Source organism: Piliocolobus tephrosceles, chromosome 15 (assembly GCF_002776525.5).
Source record: "Piliocolobus tephrosceles isolate RC106 chromosome 15, ASM277652v3, whole genome shotgun sequence".
NCBI lineage: Eukaryota > Metazoa > Chordata > Mammalia > Primates > Cercopithecidae > Piliocolobus > Piliocolobus tephrosceles.
This window is the reverse complement of record NC_045448.1, coordinates 63898918-63920528: the sequence shown is the minus strand read 5'-3', so window position 1 is coordinate 63920528 and position 21611 is coordinate 63898918. Positions and strand designations below refer to the sequence as shown.

Below are 21611 nucleotides of genomic sequence, written 5' to 3'. Positions count from 1 at the left end.
GGATCTGTAAATAGCTTTGGGCAGTAAAGCCATTTTAATGATATCAATTCTACCTATCCATGAGCTTTGAATGTTTTTCTATTTGTTTGTGTCATCTCTGATTTCTTTGAGCAGTGTTTTGTAATTCCTGTTGTAGAGATCTTTTACCTCTCTGGTTAGCTGTATTTCCAGGTGTTTTATTCTGTGGCTATTGTGAATGGGATTGTGTTGCTTATTTGGCTCTCAGCTTGGATGTCGTTGGTGTATGGAAATATTACTGATTTGTATACTTTAGTTTTGTATCATGAAATTTTGCTGAAATTGTTTCTCAGATCTAGGAGCTTCTGGGTAAAGACTATGGGGTTTCCAGGGATAGAATCATATTTTCTACAAACAGAGATAGTTTGACTTCCTGTCTTCTATTTGGATGTATGTTATTTCTTTCTCTCACTTGATTGCTCTGGCTAGGACTTCCAGTTCTATATTGAACAGGATTGGTGAGAGAGGGCATCCTTGTCTTGTTCCAGTTTTCCAGCTTTTGCCCATTCAGTATGATGTTTACTGTGGATCTGTCATAGATTATTATTCTTACGTATATTCCTTCAATGCCTAGTTTGTTGAGGTTTTTTTTTTGTTTTGTTTTGTTTTGTTTTGTTTTTAACATGAAGGGATGTTGGATTTTATTGAAAGCCTTTTCTGTGTCTATTGAGATGATCATGTGGTTTTCGTTTTTCATTCTGTTTATGTAATGAATCACGTTTAGTGATTTGCGTATGTTGACCTAACCTCACATCTAAGGATAAAACCTACTTATTCGTGGTAGATTTTCATTTTGATGTGCTGCTGGATTTGGTTTGCTAGTATTTGTTGAGGACTTTTACATCTATGTTTATCAAGGATATTGGTCATAAGTTTCCTTTCTTTGTTGTCTCTCTGCCAGATTTTGGTATCAAGATGATGCTGGCCTCATAGAATGAGTTAGGGAGTCCTTCCTCTTCATTTTTTTGGAATAGTTTCAGTAGGAATGGTACCAGCTCTTCTTTATACATGTGGTAGAATTTGGCTGTGAATTGTTTGGTCGTAAGCTTTTTCTGGTGGTAGCCTTTTTATTAGTGATTCCGTTTTGGAGCTTGTTATTGGTCTGTTCAGGGATTCAGTTTCTTCCTGCTTCAATCTTGACAGGGTGTACATTCCCAGAAATGTATTCATATCTTCTAGGTTTTCTAGCTTGAGTGCATAGAGGTGTTTCTAATATCCTCTGAGGGTTTTTTTTGTATTTCTGTACCACAGTTTTTTAATCCTTTCACATATTGATGGACATTTGGTTTGTTTCCAGGTTTTTGCTAACAGATTAAAAATACTGTGTACTTTCATCTATAAATCTTTGTATGAACACATATTTTCATTTCTCTTGTCAAAAACCTACAAGTTTAAAATGACTGGGCCATATGCTAAGTGTTTGTTTAACTTTAGAAGAAACTGTTTTCTAAAATGATTGTGTCATTTAGCATATCAGCAATTTATGGGAACTCTAGTTGCTCCAAGTTCTAACACTTGAAATTAATGGTCATTTTAATTTTACCCATTCTAGTAAGTGTGTCATGGTATTAATTTGCATTTCTGTGGTGACTGTTGGAATTGAGCATCTTTTCATGTGTTTATTTGTTGTATATCTTGTCTGATGAAGTGTCTTCAAATCTTTTGCCCAAATTTAATTGAATTTTTTGTTTACTTGTTCTTGAGTTGTAAGAGGTTTTTAATGTATATTTTATGAATACAAGGCCTTTGTAAGATACTTGTATTGTGAATATCTTCTTTCAGCCTGTAGTTTACCCTTTCATTATTTTACCATTGTGTATAAAGTAGCAGAAGTTTTTAATTTTAATGAAATTCAATTCATAATGTTCTTTGTTTTATGGCTTTTGCTTTTCATGTCCTAAGAAAACTGTTTAATGTAGGGTCACAAGGATTTTCTTCTAGAAGTTTTGTGGGTTTAGCTCTTACATTTAGGTTTATGGTCTATTTCATGTTAATTTTTTGCATATGGTATGAGGTATGGGTTGAGATTAATTTTTAATATGAATATTTATTGTTCCAGCACCAATTGTCAGAAAGAGTATTCTTTCTCCCATTGAATTACTTTGACCTATCAATAACTGTATTGTCTTTTAGTGAATTAAATGTCTGTACTTAAGCAAGTACCATTCTGACTTAATTCCTGTGGCTTTACAGTAAGTGGTTTTACAGTAAGTCTTGAAATCAGGTACTGTTAGTCCTTCAACTTAATTCTTCTTTTTCCTATTATTTTGACTATTCTAGATCCCTTCCATTTCTATATAGTTTTGAAACTGGCTTGTTTCACCTGATGAGATTTTGACTGAGATTGTGTTGGATTTATAGATCATTTTAGGGAGGAATGATTCTTAACAATATTGAGTATCCTAATCTATAAAAGTAGTACCTCTCTCCAGTTATTTAGGTTTTCATTAGTTTTCTCTGCATAGTTTTATAATTTTAAGTGTAAAGGTCTTGTACATGCTTTGTTATATTTATCCCTAAGTATTTCATGTTTTTGGATTATAGTGTAAATATTTTTAATTACAATTTTTATTGTTCATTGGGATTATGTAGAAATAAAATTTTAAAATATTGACCATATTTCTGCAGTCCTGTTAAACTCATTCTTAGCTGAAGTGACTTGGAATCCTTAGGATTTTCTACATAGATGATCATGACAACTGGATTTAGAAGTTTTACATCATCTTATCTAAACTGTGTGCTTTTCATTTTATTCTCTTCACTTCTTACAGCTAGGACATCTGGTACAATATTAAATAGACATGGTAAGAGAGGACATCCTTGCTTTGTTTCCAATCTTTGTTGGAAAACGTTCAATCTTTCACTATAAGTATGATGGTATTACATTGAGGAAGTCCCTTTCCATTCCCAGTCTGCTGATATATATTATCTTGAGTGGATGTTGAATTTTTTTCAAGTGCTTTTTCTGCAGCAATTGAAATGATTATAGGTTTTTTTCTCTTTCTTCTCATCATAAGGTAAATTATATTGATTGGCTTTCACATGTTTAAGCAACGTTGCATTTGTGGGAGTAATCTTGCTTGTTCATGATATATTACCTTTTTAATATATTGCTGAATTTGCTAATATTATGTTAAGGATTTTTGTGTTTGTTTATGGGAAATATTGGTCTATAGTTTTCTTTTTATTGTAATATCTTCATTTTTGGTGTCAGTGTAATTCTAACCACATGAAATGAGTTGGGAAGTATTCTCTCTTATAATTTGAGTTGTATTGAATTTATGTTATTTCTTCTTTTGTTAATTTTTTTTTTTTTTTTTTTTTACGTATTACTATTTTTTTTAGAAACACAGTCTTGCTATCTTGCCCAGGTTGGACTTAAAACTTTTGGGCTCAAGCAGTCCTTCCACCTTCGCCTCCTGTGAGGCTGGAACAATAGGTGTGCGCCACTGTTCCTGGCTTTATTATTTCTTCCATTAATGTTTGAGAGAATTCACCAGTGAAGACATCTTAATATGCAGGTCATGTTTAATTATGTGTGTGCATTGGTGCACGTGTGTGTGTGTGTGTGTGTGTGTGTGTATGTGTAAAGGTTTTTTTTAACAGTGACTTCAAATTTAAATAATACAGAGCCATTCAAGTTTATTCCTTCTTGAGTGAACTTTGATAGTTTGGGTCTTTCAAGGAATCCATTTCATTTAGGTTATATTTATTCATATAAAAACTAATTATTCACTGATTTTAAATGTCAGTAGTTCTGTAGTGATCATTCTTATTTTGGTGATTGTATCATCTCTCTTTTTTCTCAGCTGAGACAGAAGTTTGTCAATTTTACTGATCTTTTGAAAGAACAAGCTATTGAATTCATTGATTTTTCTGTATTTGTTATTTCCTATTTATTGTCTTTATTATTTCCTTCTGTTTACTTTGGGTCTTACTTTAATTCAATTAAAAATATTTTCTCATATACTTTGTGACATTTTTTTCTTTGACCCATAGGTTATTTAGAAGGATGTTGCTTAACTTCTAAATATTTGGAGATTTTCCAGATAATTTTTCTTACTGATATTTAATTCTGTTGTGGTCAGAGAAAATGCTCTTATGATTTTAAAACCTTTAAATGTGTTTACCTTCATTATATTACCCAGAATATGCTCTATCTTGTTCAATGTTCTGTGTGCACTTAAAAAGAATGTATTTTACTGTGGTTGGGTGCAGTGTTTTATAAATGTCAGTTAGGTCAAATTCATTGATAGTGTTTTTCAAGTATTTCCTATACTTACGAATTTTTTGCTTACATATTCTCTTCATTAGTAAAAGTGCTGAAATCTCCCATTATAATTTGATCGATCGATTGATTGATTGATTAATTGAGACAGAGTCTCACTCTGTCACCCAGGCTGGAGTGCAGTGGTGTGATCTCGGTTCAACGCAACCTCTACCTCCCAGATGCAAGCGGTTCTCCTGCTGCAGCCTCCTGAGTAGCTGTGATTACTGGCCTTTGCCACCACACCTGGCTAATTTTTGTGTTTTTTGTAAAGACTGTTTTGCCATGTTTGCCATGCCTGTCTTGAACTCCTGACCTCAAGTGATCCGCCTGCCTTGGCCTCCCAAAGTGCTCAGATTACTGGCATGAGCCACCACCCCTAGGCACCAATTATGATTTTAGATCTGAGTTTTTCTCCTTTTAGTTCTGTCCATTTTTGCTTTATTATTTCACAGCTCTGTTATTAGGTGAATTTAAGGATTGTTATCTTTCTTCATGAATTTTGGATCGTTATGTAGAATTCTAGATTAATTTACTTTTTACCTCTCAGTACTTTTAAAATGTCTTGTTATTGTTTTCTGGATTACATAATTTTAGATGCAAAGTCTGTAATCATTCATATCTTTGCTTTTTTTGTATATCCAGTGTATTTGTTTTTCCTGTGGTTGCCTTTTGAGGTTTTCTCTTTATCACTTTTCAATGATTTTATTATGATTATGTTAGCTTTTCTTCTCAATAGATGAGTTCTTTCTCTTGTTACTAGTAGAAGTATTAATAGGGTATAGGTGGAGTTAACAGACTTCAGATATTTTTGGTTTCCTGCAAAGTTCCTATGGATTAATATCTACTGCTAAGGAATCACCCTGATTTATGAGGACTTCCAATGCTTGACTGCAGGCTCATGAAGGCTTTTGGACAGTCACATTCTTTGATTTTACCAACACAAAAGGAATAGTAAAGTTTTACTGCTTAGTATAGTCAGGGCAATTCCCTAGATTCCCTATCAAGTTGAGTCCTGTTAATAGCACAAGTTTTCATTTTGATGTGATTTGAAGTTAGTGTGAAGAATTTTAGTATCTTTCTCATGAACTAATACATTTTTTAAAATCCTGAAGCCTATAACTACTCTAGTTAAATGATGATGATAATAATAAAAAGAATTACAGTAATATTTTATAATACTTTGTGGCTTAGAAAGTAATTTCACATATGTTTTTTTTCTTTCATGATTATTTGTACTGAGAGGAAGTTTTTTAGACTTTAATCAGTAAACATTGAAGAAAAAAAGATTTTGTAACCTACCATTTTGAAAAGATTAAAAAAGTTACATAAAACAAATAAGCAAAAATTCTTGTTTAACAGCTGTAGTACTTTTGTCATTTAATACACAGAAATTATTAATTTCAAATGAGGTCAGCCATATTTAAAAGACAATAAAACCACAACAGAATACCACCCCCCAGTCTTTGTTTTATGCTCTTGGTCCTAAGAGTAAAAGTGAATTTTCTTTCATTTTAAAAGGATCAACAGATGTGTTTTTGTTGTACCAGTGTATCTTACAGCAAATATTAGTTGAGAAGGAGATCAGTCCCATATTTCTAGTACTTATGCAAGCAATATAGGTTTTTTTCTTTTGGAAAAGTTAACTCTTTTTGTTATTCTACTTTTATTTTAAAAGATTCACCTGGTTTTCCACGTTTTGTGATAGGTGTCTTCACTCAAGGACAGCTGGGCCTGGTAGACATCATCTTCCAGTACATTCACTGTGATGAGATCTGTGAGGCAATAAACATCCTGAGCAGCATGAACTGGGACACTCTAGGCCATCAGTGCTTTATCAGCATGAGCGCCATTGTAAACCATCTTCTTAGACAGAAGCTCACTCCAGAGAGAGAAGGTCAGACTTGAAATATTTTTCATAGATGGGTTTTGTATATACATGAAATATATTTTATTGAGTTATTTTTTGAGGTTGTTTTTGAGTCATGGCATTGGAGAATAAATGATAAAAATGTTAGTGCTCTATTAAAACTGAAAGGATCAGATATCAAATAATTGCTCCCATGTGGTACTTACTGTATAGTATTTGTCAACATAAAGAACAACTTTTCTGTATATGCTTATGTTGGAACTTACACTGCAGTAATTGTACAATTCAGTCTAAGCTCACAGATGGAACGTGCTCTGATTTCAAACTTTGATCAAAAATTTCATGTACTCCGTGGGGTCTGCTAGACAAAGAGCACCAAACAAAGGTCTTTATTCCTCCCTCACATTAGATATCAATATTTTTTTCTCACACCCAAGTCCTCTGTCCAGACAATAGTCCTTAACACTTACTTTTTTGTATATCTGAATTGTAGCCCGGGCTGCTCCTTCTTGTTTTCCTTCTGACTTATAGTTGTGACACTCTTCTCTCTTCTGCCTGCTTGAATTTCCTTACCTTTGCCCAATAAGTAATTTTGTCGATCGGGATCTAAGATGTTTAATTTTAAAAGAGAAGTTAAAAAAGCTAAGGTCAGGGGTTGGGCAGTGGGGAATGCTGTGACACATACAATAATGAAATAAATCTTTATATTTGCCAATTATCCAGTATTATTTTTCTTGTAAGTTATTTACTTAATGTACAATGCACCTAAACATTCTAACATTTGCATCTTTCATATCTTTGTAGTAAGCACTGACATTAATGGCGGAAAATCACGACCAATGAGAAGCTGTCCCTAGGAAATTTACAAGATAGGAGGAACAGGAAATATGTCAAAAGGTCTTTACTTGGAGAGCTTTTCTTTTCTATTTCTTTGCATTTTTATAGATTTTTCTTATCCCACCTTATTACATTGCCAAAATAAACAAGTTGTTTGGAGAGAATTTTGTAGGTAACCTTCATTTTAGTAATTTTAGAGAAGAATAATTAGTAAGTGCAGGCTCTTCCAGGAAATCTATATCATGGGTCTTGGCCCAAGTCACACATGGCCCACAATAAATATTTATTTAATATTAATTGAATGTTCTTTTTGGAGGTAGTCAAAATTTATTTAGGGAAATTCCAATATTTTTCTTTATATATTTAGAGACAGAGTATCACTCTGTTGCTTAGGCTGGCATGCAGTGGCATGATCTCGTCTCACTGCAATGCCTGCCTCCTGGGTTCAAGCAATTCTCCTGCCTTAGCCTCCTGAATAGCTGGGATTACAGATGTGCACCACCATGCCTTGCTAATTTTTCTATTTTTAGTAGAGGGGTTTCACTATGTTGCCCAGGTTGGCCTCAAGTGATCTTCCTGCCTCAGCCTCCCAAAGTGCTGGGATTACAGGCATGAGCCCGTACTGCGCCTGGCCAAGAAATTCCAGTATTTTTACAATGAGAAAATGCCTAGTGTATGGCCCACTACTTAGGTACTCAATGAGTATTAGCTAAAAATAAAAAGAAGAGTATAACTCCATAATTTTAGGGTACAAGGTACTCTATAATATTGCTGCCTGCAGAGTTATCTTAACTAATTATTTCTTAGTATTGATATACTGTAATGACTGAGTGTATACTTAAAAAAAAAAGAAAGAAAAAATTTTGAAAAGCAAGGTCCCTAAAGAATGTTTATGTTATACACAATCTATATAAGAGATCATAAATTTACAGTTAAAGAAGAAATATGGAAAAGATAAAATATTGACTCTCAGCACACTGAAAAATTGCTAGCACCTTAGCGAATTTGTCTTGTAAGATTACTGTATTATAGGAAAGATTATTAGGGAATATACAAATGGACATTATCAGATTCTTGATATTTTCAAGGAACCGTATTGGGGAGATAGGGAAATAAAAATCTTGTATGATACTAGGCTATTAAAATAAAATTTTTGCATGATGCTGGGTTATCAGAATATGTACATTTTAAGTAGGTATGTGCATTTTCCCCCAAGTAACTGTAAAACATATTTCTAAAACATTCAGAATTTTTTTTCTCTCTTGAGACTTATTCTATCTGAATCTAACAAATTTGACATGGTAATTTGTTTCCTTTTATTAGCAGAACCCAGTGAGCTCTTTTATTTGTAGCCGTATTGTAGTTATCTTTGAGATCTTCATTTCTGCCTTAAACATCAAGCTGGGCTAGCTAATGAATCTATAACTGTGCTGGGAGTTATGAGTATTCCATGTGGGTTCGAACATTTCAGATGTACAAAACATGCTGTCAAGAAAACAAGCAATGGGAAGAGAATCTGGCTTGTTTTTACAATAGCATTGCTGTATTCAATTGTAATCTAAATTGACTGCTGCTTTGAAAGAAAATGCCCCTAAAGTTCATCTTACTTTACTGTCTAGATTTGAGATTAAAAAAAGAAATTACTAACAGCTTAGCCAAGTCCATAGTAATTATTCTGATGAGGCATTTAATACTTTCAAACCCAAATATGCCTAAAACTAAAGAGTTTTGCTAAATAAGGAATTGTTTATTCAACTCAGTGCTAGTAGCATAAAAATCAGAGGAGTCTTACTGTGAACTGCCGTGTTCTCATACATACTCTTATCTCACCATTATGGTAATTACTTAACTTCCAGATATTTCTGGGAAAAAAACCTAGTCCCATGAGCATGTCTTTGTAAAATTGTGAAACAGGCAAAATGTGCCCTTTCCCCCAATATTAGCCCTCTAGTTTATTAAAACCTGCCTCTCCAGTCCTTCTTTCCTCTCCCAGAGGTCTTAGCTTTCACACTTGGATAAAACCAAGACTTTTGCTGTTTAGGGCAGAACTTAGGGAAGATATAGGGACATTCACGGTTGTCTTAAAATTGCAATAGAGACATATTTCTACTCCAATATGGCTGTTTATTTGTATTATTTTAAAAAACATTTCTGCTATATCAATTCCAATTCCCAATGAAGAAAGGTCAGTTTTCTCCTTTTAGCCAAAGAGAGTAAATGTTTAGCACACTGTGAGTTGATTTTACTGGAAGTACTAGTTCAGACTGTTACTTTGATGAGTCACTGTTTTAATTACCCATTTGTGGTGAGAGGTTGGTTCATTATGGATTTCTTCAGTTTTGACAGCTTTTTGTTGCTCAGAGTCATTGTCAGCTTTGCCTCAAGTGAAAGTTTATACACAGGTTTGTTTTTGTACCAGCTGTCATATTTTAATTTTATCTTTCCTGCAAGCTCACGTTTCATCCAAGTTTGCAAAACCTGACTGACTGCAAACATGAGTATTTTGTTGTAATTGATGGAGTTTCACTTGTTTTAGTGCTGCTATGTTTGAATTCCACAGCACAGCTTGAGGCAAGCCTTGGAACCTTCTATGCTCCAACAAGACCACTTCTGGATACCACTATATTGGAATATAGAGACCAAATCAGCAAATATGCAAGGAGATTCTTCCACCACTTGCTCAGGTGAATGATATGTTTGGATTGATTAGTGTCAGACTAATTACTTATTTCAGGAGACACCCTCTTTAATTAAAATACCCCATAGTAAGGCTACATGTTTCCTAACAGTCCATCTCTTCAAAGAAATATACATCTTCTTTTGATCTTATTTAATTTGTTATTGTTTTCATTTTAAGGAAATATTTGAATATTATTTGGGGGTTTTATATCATCAGTACTTTTTAATATACCTTCCCCTTTAATATGAAAGAACAAATATCAGCTATGTAAAGTCAATGTAGAAATATTAACTGGAATTGTGCTACTAGCACTAAGTAAATATTTTCTTTTTAATTGAAGCTAATGATTTGAATGTTCTGTAAAGCTCTGAGACCGTCATTGGTTTGTTTTTCTTTCAGAATTACTGTAGAAAAACTTGTCCATTGTCTGCTCATAATGTGGCAAGTTTCTAGCTTCACTGTACCCCATTTTCTCTGCTTCAAATGGGTATAACAAATATTGTTAACCTTAGAAAATAATGTGAAATATAATGTCAAGAAATTTCTCTAAGTATTACAGAAGTTGAAGGAAAAATATAATAGCATATATATATATATATATATGAAGTTCAGAAATCAGGATTAATGGATGGAAAGAAGGAAGATGAATGCGTGGATAATTTAGGGATACATACATAAATGTGGCAATACTGTAAGTAAAAGCAAGCAAGCAATTAGCACACAATTTAAAGCAGTCTGGAGTGAAGGAAAAGAAATATGATAAAATAAGCATATAATAGTCTCCAAGGTATTAATGTTGTATTTCTTAAGATAAGTGGTAAATATCAGGGTATATTAAAAATTATTTTTTAACTATGTGTATATATACACATACATATAGGTATGTCTGTGTTTTTTGCATGTATGTATACATATATGTATAGTATACTTTTGTATATGATATGTTGTATAATGGAAAGTAACAGAGTTTTCAACTTTGTACCAAAAAGGAGGATTACATCATGGAGTTGATTTTAGACTTTTAATTTTACTAAAATATAATCTGTTATAGTGTTTTCACTCTTTCAAGGGCTTTGATGTATATTCTCTTATTTTGTTCTCAGAAACCCCTGTTAAAGCAGTAGTATCATTTGACAAATGAGTAAACTGAGGCATAGATAAGTGGCTTGCTTAGATCGAATAACAAGTTTTTAGTAGTGCCAGATCTTTGAACTGATTTTGATTCCCTGTTCCTTACTCTTCCCTTAAAACCATTTATCTATTATTGGTTGTGTATTTTTTAGATCCTAGCTTATAAAATAACTGGAAATTTTTATTCACCTAAGAGTAGACTGTTTGATAACTATTTTTGACTGACCAAAAAGAAGGGGGATACTTCAGATTGGTCAAGATTTGAGAAGTTGTATTGTTGTGTAGATATTCATGTTCTATAATTAGATTTTTATATATAAAGCGGCATTTTCAAGTCTACTAAGCAGTGAAGTGTCTGGAAAATAGCAGTTTTAGAAACTGAGAAATGTTAAAATATTGCAAGGGTTATGATATGTAATTGAATCTTGCCTTTTCATCTGAATGACGTTAGCATATTCCAAGACTCTTCATATAAATGAGGCTGTCTTCTATGAATGAACATATGGTGAAAGTGCCGGGGTTAACGTCACATTTATTTGGACTTAGAGCTTTGTTCTTTGCTCTCATTGCTAATATTTGTTTCTCTGTGTCTGGGGAAAATTAATTAATTATCTTCCTGCCTAAAGAGCCCAAAAAGATGAAAGTCAATAAAACAGAAGTTTTGGAAGCATATTCTTTGTGTCCTCACTGTCTCTGGCCTCTGAGACTATATACAGTGATTTACTTTTTGCATAAGCATCATATTTGTAACCATCCTGCTGGCTCTAGGATGCTCTATTCTACTAATGTGCAATTTTTTGTTCATTGGTTTTTCTCAAATGGTTTTCTAATTATTTTTTGGACATACTTTGATAAGGCCACTATTATTGTTATTATTATTATTGTCTAGCTTTTCTATGTGGTTACATCTGGAACTGGATGTTTTCCCTTGGGGTATACTAGCTTTTGCATGTTTCTTCCTTTGCGTACTTTGCTACTATTTCAATTATAATGAGTGTTTTATTAGTTCTTCTTTTGATAGTAGGCTATACAGTATTATGAAAAAAGAAACAAAAGTTTTGAAGAAATTAAATGAGACAGCTTAAGTTGGAACCATTCTTTTGTTTAATGTGCTACCAAGAAGTTCTCATGCTTAGGGGCCAAATACCTTTTCGTATTTATGAAGTGCTAGAATTACATTACTCCCTGTCCTTTGGTTAGTCAATATTTTAGTACTCTGAAAAAAAGAAACCTTATTAGATAATGGAATAAGCTCTAAACAAAAGACCATCATAGGGTATTTTAAATTAAAGATGAGGAAAAGTAGCCCCACAGAGATTAGGGGTGTGCCTAAAATTACTCACATGGGACTCAGATTGCCTGTATCTGGATTGGATTATTTTGATAAGAGTAAAATACTAAATTGGTTTTAATTTAATCCAGCATATGAAGGGCAAGGTCATAGTACGAATTTGTGATAATACACAAGTATACCATGTAGATTATTAAAATAAATATTTTATGTACAATTTTGTTTTTCTCTTGAGAGGAGAGGAATTCTACAGACATTGCTTTACACTTTTTGGTCTTTTTTGTCTTTAACAAATATAAAAAACTACCTGAAAGCCTTTTTCCAAATTCAAACAAATCTAAACTTGAAAACTCACTTCTCGTCTTTTTGTATGCATTCAAAGTGATCAATTTTCATAAAGAAATGCTCCCTAGAAATGTAAATTATGCTCCTAATGTTAAAGATAGGAAGAGAAAACAGTAGAAGCACAGTCTTAATATGGTAGCTAATAAAGTGTTTATTATAATAAATAAAATTTTAAAGAGATGATAGAATCTAATTTCTAGAATCATTAAACTGGAAGACACTTACCTACAGAAGGTAAATGCAACTTTGCCTAAACTAAGTTTAAAAGGTAATTAGTCAGCTGCCTCCGTGAAATTGAGTAGTCTTCCACAAGTACTGAACAGGGAAGTGATGGCAAATGAGAGCTTTTCATCATAAAAAAATAGAAACTATAATAGGGACCCCTAAATATTGATGAAATGAAAGGGCAAACATTTCAAATGAATGTGCCACATATGAGGCTTATTACTAACATGGAAATATAATGTATTATAAAAAGTTAATAATTTATTTTTAACTTTTCTCCCTTGTTAACTGTGAGACTGTTGTTTTCTGACTCAAATGGTGTTATGTGATTGTGGCACAGAGAGTTGTGCTTTTTGAATGCTTATAAAACCGATAAGCAAAATTTGGGGAATGTGAGATTTATTGCCTAGAAATAAATTTTTTTTGTTTATGAAATATTGGTGGGGAAATGTATTGATGTCAGCATTTACCTTTGTAATGTAACAACAAAAAGTAATATGAATTGATGGATAAATATAGGGATAGATAGGTAGATACGTGATAAGCAATATTATAAAATGATAAAGTCAGAATACACATGGTAGATAATCTTTTAACATTGCTCTGTGTTGGAAATTTTTATAAGATGTTGGGGATAATATATTGGAGTCAATATTTACACTTAGAATTCAGAAAAAAAGGACCATCTTTTGGAAATGGCTTTTAGCTTATGTAAAATATATATGATAGGCAAAACAAAAATCACTTTGTGACTAAAACAGTTCTTAAGCAATTCCATGTATACATGGCTTTTTCAGTTATACTTTTCACTGATGGAACATATATAGTAAATACAACATCTGTATGAAATCATTTTAAAGAACATGAATACTAAAAAAGTTAACCTAAGAACATTCAAGGCAACAAGATAGAATGATTTTTAGAGAAAAGCTCCTAGTTAGATCATCCAAAAAATGCTAAATAGTATATTCAAAATATTTATTGAAAGCATAGTTGAGCTGGCAGTAAAGTAAGGGAAATAGGCTGAAATGACAAGGATGCTTGCTTGATTCCACAAGAGTAAGCAAACTCAACGTTCTCCTGGAGGGCATCTTCTGGCTCTCAGTAAGATAGGTGCTTGGTTTACAAAGGTTGGGTACTCAGAGGATAGGAGACATAACTGAGAGCTCATGCAGAATGGGAGGTTGCATCAGACGTCCATACATAAATCTAGAACCCTTGAATGGGACAGCATCCTTCCTGAGAGAACTAGAATGAAGGAAGTCATGAGATGCAAAGGAATGGTAGTCAAAAAAAAAAAAAAAAGTCATAAACTTGTGGAAACCTAACAAAAATTGATCCTATAAAGCATATACACCAATGTCTAATTCAGGGGGTTAAAAATTAAAATCTTGGACAAAAACTACATATAAATCAGAAGAGGAGTGAAGAGAGTTAAAGCATTCATTCTATGGTCCTTATACTTTTCAAGAGGAAGATAAAGATATTTATTAATTCTAGATTTTAGTAAGTGAAATACAGAATTTCTAGGGTAATCACTAAAAGGAAAGAAATAGAGTATATAATTTTCAAGCAGGGAGAGGGAAAATGTTGGATAAAGAAAAAAACCCCAAAGATGGCAAGAATTAGGAGAAAGTGCAGCATGCAGGGGAAGAAACATGGGAAAAAAGATGGAAAATAGAAAACTCACGATGAGATACTAGCAATGAATCAAAAAATCAATAATATTGTTAATGTAAAACAGACTTTTTTCCTCAGTTTTTTTTTTTTTTTTTTTTTAAAGACATCTAAAACAGAGAAGGTAGCTGGGTGCTGTGGCTCACACCTGCAATCCCAGCATTTATGGGAGGCCAAGGCAGGAGAATCGCTTGAGCCCAGGAGTTTGAGACCAGCACGAGCAGTGCTGTCTCTACAAAACATTTTTTAAAAAATTAGCCAGGCGCATGGTGGCGCATGCCTGTAGTCCCAGCTACTTGGAAGGCTGAGATGGGAGGATCGCTTGAGTCTGGGTGTTCACATCTGCAGTGAGCCTTGTTCTTGCAACTGCATTGGGTGACAGAGCAAGACTGTATGTCATTTAAAAAAACACCAAATACAAACAAAAAAAAACCCCTCAAACAAAGAAAGTTTAAATGTCAGAGAATGTAAAAAAATTTATACCAGATAAATACTCCAAAGAGAACTAATATAGTAGTAATGGGTTTGTTTGTTTGTTTGTTTGTTTGTTTTGAGATGGCGTTTCACTCTTGTTGTCCAGGCTGGAGTACAATGGAGTGATCATGGGCCCCTGCAACCTCCGCCTTCTGGGTTCAAGCAATTCTCCTGCCTCAGCCTCCCAGGTAGCTAGGATTACGGGAATGTGCCACCACCCCCGGCTAATTTTGTATTTTTAGTAGAGACGGGGTTTCTCCATGTTGGTCAGGCTGGTCTCAAACTCCCAACATCAGGTGATCCACCCGCCTCGGCCTCCCAAAGTGCTGGGATTATAGGCATGAGCTACAGTGCCCAGCCTATAGTGGTAATGTTATACAAATAGTCTTTAAAGCAAAATCTTTAGTAGAGATTACTAGAGATCAATATTGACAGAAAAATCAATTCACCAGGAAGATATAACAATTCTAAATGTGTGTAACATAGCTTCAGTGTACACAAAAGTCCTGTCAATAGTTAAAGAATTTTAACTCCTTTCATTTAGTAATTGATAGATTAAGCAAACAAAGTGTCAGGAAATAGGTGATTTGAACAATACTGTATAACTGAAATCTTGACTTAATGGACATGTGTAGAGCCCAACAAGTGAAGACTATACTTTTTTTCCATGAATAAACATTCATATAAATTGATCATATTCTAGGTCATAAATTTCTTTTCTTTTCTTTTCTTTTTTTTTTTTTTTTTTTTTTTGAGACAGAGTTTCGCTCTTTTTGCCCAGGCTGGAGTGCAAACCTCGGCTCACCGCAACATCCGCCTCCCGGGTTCAAGCGATTCTCCTGCCTCAGCTTCCCGAGTAGCTGGGATTACAGGCATGCGCCACCACCCCGGCTAATTTTGTATTTTTAGTAGAGATGAGGTTTCTCCATGTTATATTTTTAGTAGAGATGGGGTTTCTCCATTTAGTAAGTGATAGATTAAGCAAACAAAGTGTCAGGAAATAGGTGATTTGAACAATACTATATAATTGAAATCTTGACTTAATGGACATGTGTAGAGTCCAGCAAGTGGAGACTATACTTTTTTCCCATGAATAAACATTCATATAAATTGATCATATTCTAGGTCATAAATTTCTTTCTTTCTTTCTTCCTTTCTTCCTTTCTTCCCTTCTTTCCTTCTTTCTTTCCTTCTTTCTTTCCTTCTTTCTTTCTTTCTCTCTCTCTTTCTCTCTCTCTCTCTTTCTCTCTCTCTCTCTTTCTCTCTTTCTTTCTCTCTCTCTTTCTCTTTCTCTCTTTCCTTTTCTTTTCTTTTCTTTTCTTCTTGAGTTTTGCTCTTTTTGCCCAGGCTAGAGTGCAAACCTCGGCTCACCGCAACATCCGCCTCCCGGGTTCAAGTGATTCTCCTGCCTCAGCCTCCCGAGTAGCTGGGATTACAGGCATGTGCCACCACCCCAGCTAATTTTGTATTTTTAGTAGAGACAGGGTGTCTCCATGTTGGTCAGGCTGATCTTGAACTCCCGACCTCAGGTGATCCACCTGCCTCAGCCTCCCAAAGTGCTGGGATTACAGTCGTAAGCCACCGCGCCCGGCAATATATGAAAATTTCAAGGAGTAATTTTTATTTACTCCACAATTAATTACTGAGTACCACATGCCAGGCACTTAGCTAAGAATATGGCAAAGGGCAAAACAGACCAAAAAAAAAAAGTTTGTATATTTGCCCCTGCCTAAATCTCAAGTTGAAATGTAATCCCCAGTGTTGGAGGTGGGGCTTGGTAGGAGGTATTTGGATCATGGGGGTGGATTATTTATGGCTTGGTGCTCCCTGTGATAGTGAGTTCACAAGGACAGCACCAAACCATAAGGGATCTACTCTTATGACCCAAATGACCATATTTGGTTGATTAAACATGGGTGGCTCTCCCTCCTCTTGCTCCCGTTCTTGCCATGTGAGTTGCTGGCTCCCCGTTTGCCTTCCGCCATGAGTGAAAGCTTCCTGAGGCCTCACCAGAAGCTGAGCAGATGCTAGCACCATGCTACCTATACAGGCTGCAGAACCATGAGCCAGTTAAATTTCTTTTCTTTATAAATTTCCCAGCGCCAGGTATTTATAGCAATGCAAGAATGGCCTAATACAATAAGTAAGTGGGTAAAATACATAATATGTCAGGTAATGATATGTGCCATGAAAGCGAACATGCAGGGACAGGGCTAGGAAGTATTGGATGATGGGTGAGTGGATTGCAGTTTTAAATAAGATTGCCAGATTTCTTAAATTTTACTCCTGAGGGAAATTATCTTGTTCTCCCTCATTCATCTCACCTTAGCCTTAGCCTTGGCCCTGGAAAATACAAATTGTTATGAAAAAGGCTTTTTTGGGGGAGTGGAGGCTTGTTTTACAAAATAAAGAATCATACTATTAAAAAAAAAAAAAAGATTGCCAGGGAAGGCCTCACTAACAAGGTAAAATATTAGTTAAATCCCAGCAGTTTGGCTGGAGCAGTGAATGAGAAGGAGAGGAATCAGACAATGGATCAGAGAGCAGCAAGTGGCCAGGTCATACAGGACTTTGTAGATTATTGTAAGGAATTGAGAGTATTCTCTTGAATAATAGGGGAACTCAATAGATGATTTGAAACTATCTATTGAATGGATAACTCAGATCCTGTGTTGAGAATTGTCCTTAGAAGGTCAAGGAGAAGGAGACCCATTGGGAGGCTATTGCAGTAATTGAGTAAGCAATAGTGGCCAATTACAGATTGGTAGCAAAGGGAATGAAGATAGAGTGGTGAATTTTGAACATATTAAAGGTTTTGACAACAGGATTTTCTAACAGATTGGATAAAGAATATAATAGAGAAGTGAAGCATGACTTCAAGTGTTTTGACGTGAGAATTGTTTTTGACAAGATTGATAAGGCTCCAGAAAGAACAGGTATGTGGGGAAAGAGTAGTATTTGGTTTTGGAAATGTTGAGTTTGAGTGAGAAATTCAGAAGTGAGTTCTCAGACAGGGCTATGAAGGGAAATATATATATTTAAATTTTTTTTCTTGGAAAAGAAGAAAGACTCAAAATTAATGAGCCATGAAATTTTTAAAACTTGCAAAAAATACCAGTAAAATAAATCTGAAGAAAGAAGGAAGGAAATAAAGATATGTTTAGAAATAAAGTAACAAAAACCAAAATTATAAAATAGGATTAATAAAGCTAAAAATTTCTTCTTTGACTCAAGATTAGTCAAACAGAAAAAAAAGTAAAGGGAACACCATGAACAATTTATGACAGCAAACTTGAAAAATGGGGAAAACTGAAAATTTCTTAGGTACATAAAAACCAAAACTGACCAAAAAAGAAACAGAAGATTTAAATAGTCCTATACACATGAAATAAATTGTTAATTAATGTTTCTCCTATAAAATAAACCACAGTCCCAAGATGTTTTTGGCAAGTGAGGTTCCGTTGCTATATTCACACATCTCTTTTCTATGTTGTTGTTGTTTTTTTTCAGTCCTTTTTATCAAATGCTTTTTTTACATAGTTGTAATCATTGAATAATATGAAATTTTAACATTTTTAAAAAATCCTAAGAAATTTGATTCATTATGATGGTATTCCAGGAGACTTTGTACGGTATGGTAGTTGGATTTAAAGGTTGTTTAAGCCTAGAGTGGTCTGCACACATCTGAACAGACTCTTGGTTAGGGAAAGGATGAAAAGGCAAAAGGAGAAATAAGCAGGAGGGAACAACGACAAAAACCTCAAGTCTTTTAACTGAAAGCACCTAAAAAATGTGATTTTATAGATGAAGGAGCTGGTTTTTATGTGGGCACAGTTAGGGCCATTTAGGAAGGAATATCATGGGTATAAGGGCTCTTTAGATTCCTGCCAAGGGATGAGGGTTCTTTTACCATAATGGCAATTTGAAGAAAAGTTATTATACTAATCAGTAAATTAGGATACCAAACAAAATTGACATAATATAGGTATAAATAACTGGATGGTCATTACATGAACAAATTTTGTATACCTTGCTTTTCTTCCTTAAAGCTCCCCTTTCATAGCTAATTGGGTGTGTGAGTGAGGGGTGTGGCACAAAGCAACCATGCTGTTTTTCATCTGGCAGTCTGGTTTCCTTTAACAGCATTGCCTCCTATATATAGCAATAGCAGTAAAAGAAGTCCTTACATTTTGCTTATGTTGTTCATGTTCTAAATTATGAATGATATTTTGTCTAAAAATCAAATGGGTAAAAACTGCAGTGTTAAAAAGGGAATATCATGATTATGTAAGAAGCTACCCTAATACCCACTCTGTTCCATTTGCATTGCTGTGATAACCTTAACAACTCTTTTTTCTGGTGTGAGAGAAATAGACTGGATTCACTGTACAGATAGAGGTAAGAGTGCGGATAGTCTACTTACTAGGCGTGACGTTGAAAGAATGAATCTTAAGACTTTTCTTCATTCTAGACATTAGTTATTTTTTGCATTTGGGATGTACAAATGTATTTTCTGCCCAAATTCTAGTTGAGGTATCTGTTCAGAACTGTTTATTGCTCTCATTTTGTTTTGCTTGTAACTCCTCGCTGTCTTCTCTGGTACTTTTATTCAGTGAGTGAGGGCCTGGGTAGAAGACCACTTTTATAGGTGAGTGAACTGCATCTGCAGACCCACCATACTCTTGATGAGGACAGTTGTTGACCTCAAACTCCAGACTGTCCCCTGCTGATGACCTCATCATGCTTCTTGTCAGCAAGCTTGGCTCTCTTTGGTTTGGTGAGGATTAAAAGACATACAGTGCCTACATTCACTCTATTAAGTAACTGGCCTTTAAGGACATTTGATTATAGCACCAGCAGAAATTAGTATATACTAGAGATGGCTACAGACACTTCTATTACAAAGCTATAGTTGTATTAAAGCTGTGGGATGAGGACAGCCTTTACCAACATGGTCAAAATAAAAAACTTTTTTTTTTTTTTTTTTTTTTTACTGTGTAGTGAAGGGCATACATAGTATGTGCAGACTGCAGCTATTAAGAGAGATATGATGATTTTTGGCTGTTTACATTCATGAATACTTTATAAAATCTAGAATTTTATAGTTAGATATTCTACTCTATTGAAGTCCGAAAAGAAACATGCAGAGAAAATATAATCAAGAATTTATTTGGCAGATTTATAACATCTGCAGAGCTCATAGCTCTAGGAAAGGCCATAACACTTAAAATATGAACATCGGTAAATGTTCAGAATGTGTCACTGGATGTGAAATATATTTGTATTTCCTTTGTGTTTAATACAATGTAGACACAACCTTAATAATCCTATACACTATTATTACATATTTAAACTTAACTGAACTTGCCGGGTGTATGCCTGTGGTTCCAGCTACTTGGGAGGCTGAGGCAGGAGGACTGCTTGAGTCCATTTTATTTTTTAATTAAAAAAATAAAATAGGCTGGGCATGGTGGGTCACGCCTATAATCCCAGCATTTTGAGAGGCCGAGGTGAGTGGATCACCTGAGGTTGGGAGTTCAAGACCAGCCTGGCCAACATGGTGAAACCCTGTCTCTACTAAAAATAGAAAAATTAGCCAGGCGTGGTGGCAGGCACTTGTAATCCCAGCTACTCAGGAGGTTGAGGCAGGAGAATCACTTGAACCTGGGAGGTGGAAGCTGCAGTGAGCCGAAATTGCGCCACTGCACTCCAGCCTGGGAGACAGAGCAAGACACTGCCTCAAAAAAAAAAAAAAAAAAAAGATATGCCAAAATGTAAAGACCATCGAGGCTAGGAAGAAACTGCATCAACTAATGAGCAAAATAACCAGTTAATATCATAATGGCAGGATCAAGATCACACATAACAATATTAACCTTAAATGTAAATGGACTAAATGCTCCAATTAAAAGACACAGACTGGCAAACTGGATAAAGAGTCAAGACCCATCAGTCTGCTGTCTTCAGGAGACCCATCTCACATGCAGAGACATACATAGGCTCAAAATAAAAGGATGGAGGCAGATCTACCAAGCAAATGGAGAACAAAAAAAAGCAGGGGTTGCAATCCTAGTCTCTGATAAAACAGACTTTAAACCATCAAAGATCAAAAGAGACAAAGAAGGCCATTACATAATGGTAAAGGGATCAATCCAACAGGAAGAGCTAACTATCCTAAATATATATGCACCTAATATAGGAGCACCCAGATTCATAAAGCAAGTCCTTAGAGACTTACAAACAGACTTAGACTCCCATACAATAATAATGGGAGACTTCAACACTCCACTGTCAACATTAGACAGATCAACGAGAGAGAAAGTTAACAAGGATATCCAGGAATTGAACTCATCTCTCCACCAAGCGGACCTAATAGACATCTATAGAACTCTCCACCCCAAGTCAACAGAATATACATTCTTCTCAGCACCACATCACACTTATTCCAAAATTGACCACATAATTGGAAGTAAAGCACTCCTCAGCAAATGTAAAAGAACAGAAATTATAACAAACTGTCTCTCTGACCACAGTGCAATCAAACTAGAACTCAGGACTAAGAAATTCAATCAAAACCGCTCAACTACATGGAAACTGAACAACCTGCTCCTGAATGACTACTGGGTACATAACGAAATGAAAGCAGAAATAAAGATGTTCTTTGAATCCAATGAGAACAAAGATACAACATACCAGAATCTCTGGGACACATTTAAAGCAGTATGTAGAGGGAAATTTATAGCACTAAGTGCCCACAAGAGAAAGCAGGAAAGATCTAAAATTGACACTCTAACAT

General features: G+C 34.6%; 1 protein-coding gene across 6 annotated transcripts in view; it reads left to right on the top strand.

Moving 5' to 3' along the window:
* Positions 1-21611, top strand: part of WDPCP (WD repeat containing planar cell polarity effector) — a 489966-nt gene that overhangs the window by 214582 nt on the left and 253773 nt on the right. For all 6 annotated transcript variants that reach the window (XR_002734119.3, XM_023224126.2, XM_023224123.2 and 3 more), the window contains 2 exons: positions 5994-6182; positions 9553-9676. Coding sequence is in view for 5 of the 6 variants with exons in the window: in XM_023224126.2 (XP_023079894.1) it covers positions 5994-6182; positions 9553-9676 (313 nt within the window). In the remaining variant the exon portion in view is untranslated. The remainder of the gene's footprint in view (positions 1-5993; positions 6183-9552; positions 9677-21611) is intronic.